Source organism: Sinocyclocheilus rhinocerous, unplaced genomic scaffold, assembly GCF_001515625.1.
Source record: "Sinocyclocheilus rhinocerous isolate Xijiao unplaced genomic scaffold, SAMN03320098_v1.1 scaffold587, whole genome shotgun sequence".
In the NCBI taxonomy this organism is placed as follows: domain Eukaryota; kingdom Metazoa; phylum Chordata; class Actinopteri; order Cypriniformes; family Cyprinidae; genus Sinocyclocheilus; species Sinocyclocheilus rhinocerous.
This window is the reverse complement of record NW_015632478.1, coordinates 522681-531147: the sequence shown is the minus strand read 5'-3', so window position 1 is coordinate 531147 and position 8467 is coordinate 522681. Positions and strand designations below refer to the sequence as shown.

The 8467-nt window shown below is 36.4% G+C and overlaps 1 protein-coding gene across 6 annotated transcripts in view; it reads right to left on the bottom strand.

The window, feature by feature from the left end:
• The window catches only part of LOC107742575 (troponin T, fast skeletal muscle isoforms-like), a 13440-nt gene that overhangs the window by 3496 nt on the left and 1477 nt on the right, over positions 1 to 8467 (bottom strand). For 2 of the 6 annotated variants that reach the window (XM_016555608.1, XM_016555609.1), the window contains exons 3-12: positions 8373 to 8383; positions 5899 to 5913; positions 4832 to 4999; positions 2963 to 2980; positions 2008 to 2026; positions 1807 to 1852; positions 1592 to 1708; positions 638 to 829; positions 408 to 520; positions 192 to 282 (exon numbers count right to left, since the gene is read on the bottom strand). In XM_016555608.1, the coding sequence (XP_016411094.1) occupies positions 192 to 282; positions 408 to 520; positions 638 to 829; positions 1592 to 1708; positions 1807 to 1852; positions 2008 to 2026; positions 2963 to 2980; positions 4832 to 4999; positions 5899 to 5913; positions 8373 to 8383 (790 nt within the window). The remainder of the gene's footprint in view (positions 1 to 191; positions 283 to 407; positions 521 to 637; positions 830 to 1591; positions 1709 to 1806; positions 1853 to 2007; positions 2027 to 2962; positions 2981 to 4831; positions 5000 to 5898; positions 5914 to 8372; positions 8384 to 8467) is intronic. The other 4 variants (XM_016555611.1, XM_016555610.1, XM_016555612.1 and 1 more) reach the window with 4 other exon arrangements.

Below are 8467 nucleotides of genomic sequence, written 5' to 3'. Positions count from 1 at the left end.
CTAACATCTCTTTTTGTAACAGATTTTCATTTATAAGTCAACTATCCCTTTAGGTTATAATGTGTCCAGGGTGCAGTTGACAAAGTAGTGGATCTCTCCTTGTAAAATAAGTGTAGGCTGTGATGAAACATAAAGTAAAATAAGTTTATAGATGTTGTATTGTGTAAATGGGCATTAGTCAGCTCCCTCACCTCATACTTCTGCCTCTTGAGTTTCTCAATGTGCTCAAACTTCTCAGCCTCCAGTTGGTACATCCAGTCCCACAGCTCTTTAGCTTTCTCCCTGTAAACACACATATATACCAAAACACATTTAGAATACACACACAAACTCTGTTTTGTCAGAACAAGGTGTTTTTCTTTCAGCCTCATTGACTGTAGGCATAGAGTTGTCAGATTTGTGCTCACTTCAGCTTGTCCTCATTCAGATGGTCAATGTTCAGAGGCTTGCGTCTGTCTGCCAGAATCTTCTTCTTCTTCTCTCTTTCAGTTTGCTTCTTACCTCCCCTCTTTGAATCAGCCTGTTTTTAGCAATATGCAAACAAAACATTTAGGCCTATTTACTTTTCACAGTCATATACAGTACTGTACTCAGAGTGATGATTGACAGAATCAGAGTTGGGGTTGCTAGAAAAAACCTTCTGCAGGTAGCTGCTGTACTGGGAGCCCATGCTAGAAAGGGCAGACTTCTTCTTGGCATCTTCATCTGCCCTCTTCTTAACATCAGCCTCCTCCTTCCTCAGCCTCTCTTCCTCACGTCTTGCCTGACGCTCCTTGTCCTTCTCAGCATGGATCCTCTGCTGCTCTGCCCTCTCATTCCTACGTTTCTCCTGCACATACACATAATACATTTGTCCATTATAATATCCTGATACACTGCGCTTTGGAATATTCGATTCTGAATGCTGTATCATTCTGCTCATCTAGGCCAGTGTTATTTTAGTATTATTTATATACTATTAGCCTATAGTGTTGATTAATATTTTATTTGATTAATATTCAGTTTCATTTTAATTTTAGTAATTTTATGTGCCTTTGTCATTTTTATATATATATATATATATATTTAACTTTGTTTTATTTTTTGTTTCAGTTATAGGTTTACTTGTTTTGATTTATGAAATGAAAATAGAATGAAAATAGTTTATTCGAGTCAAAAGCTTTTCATCTAATTGTTATACTTTATTTTATTTAAGCTTTATTTCAAATAACAAAAACAATTTTATAGCGATATATTTTGTTTCAAAGCAAGACCAGATCCAGGTAAATGAATCTGGCGCGAGGAACTTTAATCTCTCGCGTCACACCGTGAGCTCGCTCTCTTTTCCTATAAACGCAACCGGCACATCTTGCGCCTCAGTTATCGATTGTAGTGAAAATGAGCTCTTGTGAGTATTAATATTACTGAAATATTGTTGCAGTGATCGTCTTGTTGATTGGCCAATTGTTTTTTCTTAGAAGAAGCTTTAAGTTAAGATACAGGTAAGATTATTAAAAAAAAATTCAACTCAAATATTTTATGTCCACGTATTTATTTTTTTGTTGAGTATCCTTCTATTTAGTGGGATAATGTACAGATGGCTGATACTCACGATTCTGTCTTTCAGAGCAATAAGCTCTTCCTCTTCCTTCTTCCTGCACTCAAAGTGGGCATCAATCAGGGCCTGCAGCTCAACGAGGTCCTTGTTTTGGCGCTTCTTCTGGATGTCCTGTTTGCACACACGTAAATATGACCTCAAACATGTATTCTTACAATGTTTAATACATAACACTACAACACAATGTAACCAGTGAAGTACTTGCTTACATCAAAGTCCACCTTTTCCCCATCAGGTATCTTTGGTGCACTTGGTCTGAAGGGAATGAAAGCAAAATGTGTTTTAGTGGGATTCTGGGTATCTCAATCTTCCCCAGCTCCTCAGTAAAACCCAGAGCATGTTGTATTGCATCGCAGCATTGAAACTGGCTGCTCAGCTATAAAAAGCGCTTAGTGGTCAATTCTACTTACTTGAACTTGGGCTTCTCCTCTGTTATGAAAAAATAAAAAAGGGAGAGGGATATGTAACATGGTTAGAGAGTTTAAAACGAGCTCAGTCAACAATCAGTGGGAATTCTGTTAGCCATATCCATGAACATGGAGTTACTCTTAGTAACAACTCTGTGCTGGTTTATATTACCTGAGCTTTAAGAATGATGTATGTAACTTCTGAAAGTATGTTTACAAAGTAAATTACACATATTAATTTCAATCGTTTCAGTAATGTTAATAAACTGGGTTAGTTAGAAAGTTGTGAAACAAATAGGTGATCAAAACAAATATAGAATAATCACTGCATAAGAATTCAGATCATGAGGTGCTTATAAGTACATGAGTATAAACAGACACAGAACTCCTGGCAAGTGGACCATTCTCACTCTTCCAAGAATTAACATAACAACAAATCCTTGTGGAAAAGATTAATCTTTTTATCCTTCATTCATTTTCCCATCTCTTTTGACTAACAGCATCTAAATCTGAGTTTGTTATATATCTGTCTCTGACTAGACTCTGTAGGTGACCTAGATGAGATGTTAGAGCCATTGCAATGTTTCGTAACTATTTGGCTTGACCTTCACACCAAAAACACAAGCAAAAAGCCACATCCAGACCAGACATTTTCCAGAAGGGAATTAAAACTACCATCTTGTCCTCCTTCTTCCACTGATGTGGCACATTCATGCAAAAAGAAGCAAAGCATAGAGCAATGTCAGCATTTCATATTCTTTCACCCTTGTTATTGACTTAAGATAAGCCTGTGTCAGTTTCAACTGACACTTCAGGCCAGTTCACTGGGTCTCCCCATTCAGAATCTTATGTTGAAAGGTTTTGGACCTGATTTCACTGTTCCTTGCAGGCATTAACCCCTCACCCCATGCCTTCTTTCTAATCAGAAATGACAAATACAAGAAAATGACAAACATACCTTCCTCTTCATAGGCCTCTGCATGCATGAAGTGTTGAAAGCAAGAGTAAAATAGAGAACATTAATGTTGCTTTGTGTGCTTTTTGCTGCCCTAAGCAGGGCTGCATGCTCAGATGCAGACTTCAGCTAAGCAGTCACTCAGATTGAGGTGCCAATTTATATCAGAATACATTGACAGAAATCAATTAAACAAAAAATCCCAATAAAGAAATGTTTAGATGAATGAATTTCAGTGGGACACCTCAAAATGAGCAAGTCATTAAATGAACATAAGCTAAATAACAACATTTATATTGATGACCAATCTATATTTGCATACATACTAACATAAAACATTGACTGGTATTTCAAAGTGGACAAAAATACCTTAATAATGGATGGCATCTTGTTTGACACTTTCAGCATTTTGCTTTTTAGAATAAAATTTTTATTTATGATTTAAACTCTAATATGTAATTTTAATATTTAATATTTCACTATAGCTCAGTGTGCCAAAGAGAGCCTTTGCAGTGTTAAGCCAGGGAAATTAGAAAGAATAAGGTACTACAACATATTATAGCCCTTTTTGTCCCTTTGAAAATTATTTTGAAATTACTGACCATTTATTGACCATGTAATATTCATTCCATGAATATTTTGAAACAGCATAGCAACTGAAGTTGCAGTTGCATTTGTTGCAGAATTATTATAACACATGCAATAGAATAGATTTTTCTTCAAGATGCAGCCTAGAGTAGCATTATGCTGGCGGCAACTCAGAGACAGTTTTGAATGTAGAAAAGTGTAGAGAGTTTTCAGTGACTATCTGATAAGCATCATTGCTGCACTGTAATTGGAAAGAGCAGGAGCTGTAATGTGATTTATCATCAGCTCAGGCCTCTAGTGTTGGGAAGCTACTTTGAAACTGTTGTTTGCCAAGCTACTCCTGTCCTGATATACAACAGTTCATCTGCAGTCAAGCTACTCTAAGTTGGCTACCCTACTAAAAGGAAGTACACTGAAGCAATTTAAGGGGGCAGCATATTTTTTTAAACATAAATTAAATCTTATCCAATTATATGATTTATTTTTGCAATCAAATCAGATCTTCCATAAATTTACTGCACAAAACAACAAGGACCTTAATTAGTGTAATAGGATTAACCTTGAACAGAAAAAAAAAAAAATGGGGAAGACCAGCAGTATTTAATATAGCTACAAAATGCTTAGCAAAATAATAATTGCAAAAAATGATCAGTGCATCGTTTTTTTGTGAATCATTTACTGAATCTGAATTTACAAGACCAGTCTGAATGGCTGGGACTTTCCAAAATGACATGATAAGAAAGAAAGTGGAAAGTGTTTAATTATCGACTTTGTTGTGATGCAAAAAAAAAAAAAATCTGATAACTGAAAAAGCTACACTGTTTTGATGGCTAAGCTACTATTTGTTTCCCAACACTGCAGGCCTCCTGCATGCACCCTAAAGAAAGCTGCATTTTAGGTTTGACGAGCACCATGTCTGTCAGCGCTTGATCGTTCCAGCTCACTCCCCGGTCTGCAAGTGAATTTGAATTGGAAAATATTCCTTGTTCATACTGGAAATTGTCCAATTCTGTAAAAAAAAAATTAAAATGCACCACAAGGGACTGAAATGGCGTGGATCTAAACTCTGTCAACATTTGATAGTACCACACCAGTCTCATGGTGGGCCTGAACGAAGAGGAGGTACCGCCAGTAGTGGTTAAAGTTTTGTTGGGTTGGGGGGAAGGGTACTACTGGGGAACTACATTAATGTGACTGATTTTTAAGTAGCAGATGAGGTGCACTGCCTGTTTTTAGTTGTTTTGGGGGAAATGGGAAGGATGAATGAATATTCATGCCACATACCTTCCTCATGCACCTCTGGTTCTGGTTCTGGCTCTGGCTCTGGTTCTGGCTGTGTTTCTGGCTCTGGCTCTGGCTCTGGTTCTGGCACTGGCTCTGGTTCTTGCTCAGGCTCAGGCTCCGGTTCAGGAGCTGCCTCTGGGGCTACCTCTACCTCTACTACCTCTTCAGCTAATAATACATGCAGCAAGCAACCAGGGGAAGGAAGGTTATCAACAGTTAATGCATTGCAGAGGAGGGAGCATTCAGAAATGGGAGATTATGTATTGGTTAAAGTGAGAAAGAGAGAGAGAGAGAATCATGTGTGAAATGTATAAAATGGGATAGGTGGCTGAGAGGATGCACATAGCAGGAGAACCTGTTATGAAATGATGAGACACCAGAATACCACATGCCAAATAAAATACCCACAAGAAATGACTTTGCTTTTCCCTGTTTGCCAAAGCCATCGATTCTAATGATCTAAAGTCATCTCTAACTAGTTTGTGTTTGATAGGAAAATAAACTAGAATAAATTTCACAACTTATGCACAGATGAAATCCACAAACTAACATCTCAAAAACATAGACAATGAATCAAAACAACAGATTATTTCAAAGACCTTTTCAGCAATCACACAATTTAGAACTTCAGGCCTCCAGATACTGGAATATTACAATCTGCTTGATGCATTCTACTCAAAAGGTCATCAGAGGTCATGGCACCCTTCAAGCTGTAGGGGGCAGCACATGCTGGGTAGCTCTGGTTAGATTTCCTACCATGAATATGATTACTATGATTATGGTTTTAGTTGATCTTATGATGAGTTAAATGAAAAGGTTGACATTTGAACGATTCTTGAATCAGACAAAAATTAGTTAAGCAAATCATTTTCTGCTTTCCGTTAATTATTTTTATTTGATTTAGTTACAACTTACTACAGACAGTGTCAGCAATGTCAGGCAGTTTAAAATGAATAAGGGGACATTGTGTTGAATTAGTACATTGAAAGACTAGTTCATTTTCAAATCCTCATGGTTGGTTTGGTTGTAGTGGTAGTGTTTAATTATTTGTTTGTTTATTCTTTTACCTCCTTCTTCGAGCTCTTCATATGCCAGAAAAGAAAGCAGTAAAGGAATACAAAAATTACAAAATGCTTTTTATTTATTATTTTATTTATTTATATATATTTTTGATACTATTGTAATTGGAATAACATCATACATTAAATGCATGCCGAGCCTTTTATTTGTTGGTGGTGTTCTGTGGAGTCAGTGCTCCTCAGTTCAGTACAGACTGATCACATTCTATATGGACAGTTGTATTATGGCCAGTTGTATTATTGCACATTTGTAAAAGGAATTCCTGTAAATGAATAATTTGGTCTGATCTCTGGCCTTTCTAGCCTCGCATGAGCATTCACCTCAGAGAACACCAGTAACATGAGCATCATTAATACTGCCCTCAGCCACTGCATGTGTTTGACATGTCAGCCTCCAGAGATCTTCTTAAAATAGCTCTCTGTGGCAGTGGCAGAAGGCAGTATGCTGGCATGAGATTCATAAAACAGCTGCCAGAAAGCAGGTGGCACAATATCAGTCACTACAGGCAAATTCAGGGCACCCCTCTTGCATTGGATAAATATTTCTATTTGAAATATGTGTTTTTTATTATTTAATTTTTAATGCTAAATAGAGCAAAGCCAAACCTGCAAAAATATATATCACCAAGGCTCTCACTGTTTCTAAATATAATCAAAGTAACTGCTGACATACCAAGAAAACACTGATTCTGACTGAAAAAATACATAAACATAATATTTAAAATAAAATGGAAATAGATATCGAGTGGACAAATGTGTACATATGACCAGAGATGGGCACAAATACATCAAAAAGTATTTTATTACAAATTACAAATTGCTCATCAAATATATTTAATTTAAAATACAAAATACTGGTGTGAGAAATTTATTTAATTTTTATAAATGTATTTAATATTTAATTGAATTTGTAATTTGAAAAGCAATACTGGAGTTAGATACACACATAAGAGAAGTATACGTGCTTTCCCCTCCTTGAACAACTTATAAACAACATATTCTTTAACCCTAACACTAGGCAATATATCCAATATATTGATCCATATTTCTTCTAATTTCTTATGTTCACTTAAGACACAAACTGTGTTTACTTGAATACCATCAAGCATGTCTACACTTTTTCATGTTTCTTTATCGCTCCTGGCTGGCTCGCCCTGTGTTCCGGGCGCCGCAGCATTGGCTGCCCACTGCTCCGGGTGTGTGTTCATGTTGTGTGTGTGCGTGTTTGTTCACTACTCACTGCTGTGTGTGCACTTGGATGGGTTAAATGCAGAGCACAAATTCCGAGTATGGGACACCATACTTGGCCACACATTACTTCACTTCACTTTACTTCACTTTATAGTTTCTTTATCAGCGTGTCAAATATTAAGCAGTCCTGCGAAACTGTATTGTCATACCGCCTAGTCCTACTCAAGAGGATAGCTCAAGCAAGCTATTTCACTGTCAACAGTAAAGATTAACTCCTAAAAATACTGACATTAAGCTGTTAAAGGGCTCTCTGTAGAATTCAGAAACCCTTGTTTTTAGCGACACCAGTGGCCATTAAGTGAGCTGTGGCCAACAACTTATTGCTCATGCTCTTGCGAGCGAGCGATGGCCAATGTGATTCACCGGCATCATGTCGACAGATGAGGTTCATTAAAATTACACTGTTATGATAGTTTCCCTTGGATTTTCCCAGCAAAACTGCGTCCTTCACATAAAAATTAGTCTACAGGCTCTCATTTTTAAAGTTTTGTTACATGCTGTTCCCACATTGGCAATAAAAAGTGATTAATACTTGAACATTATTTCATAAAGTCCCTTTAAAAATGTCATTTTGTCCATAGAAGCAAGTAGCTAATTTAAGCTAGCAAGCTAACATCACTTGTCAGCTAGCAAGCAAAGTTGTAGAGCAGCACAGCTTTTCCTTCTGTCCTGTAATTACATTCGGTGAGCAATATCTGATAGTATCTCGGATTTCATCAAAAATATCTTCATTTATGTTCAGAAGATGAACGAAGGTGGGTAATTAACAACAGAATTTTCATTTTTGGGTGAACTAACCCTTTAAGACTCCGCCTATGGATCCAACAGGATGTCATATGATTCACTTGCATCTAACCAAAAACTGTGATAGGCTATAGTTGGCAGTACTATTAACAGGTGCAAAAAGATATTGTATTATCTGAGAATAAAATGACCTTGATTAAGTATTTTAAGAATGTCAAATACAAAATACTGTCTCTCAAAGTATTTAATTACAAATTGTATTTGATATTTTTTCCCAGCAAAATACAAATGACAAAGTACTCGATCAAAAGTAATTAAATACATATTTTAAATACATTTAATTAGAATACTGCCCATCTCTGGATATGACAGACTTGAAAATCCTGGCTAAGGCATATGTATTTTTACTTTAACTGCAATAATAATAATAAGAAGAAGAAGATGAAGAATTCAAATTTAGTACTTACCCTCGACCCCACTGATTGAAGAGAGAGAAAGAAGATTTATCATTATTTTGTCTTGAACAAAGAGCATGAATATATGCTATGCTATATATATATAT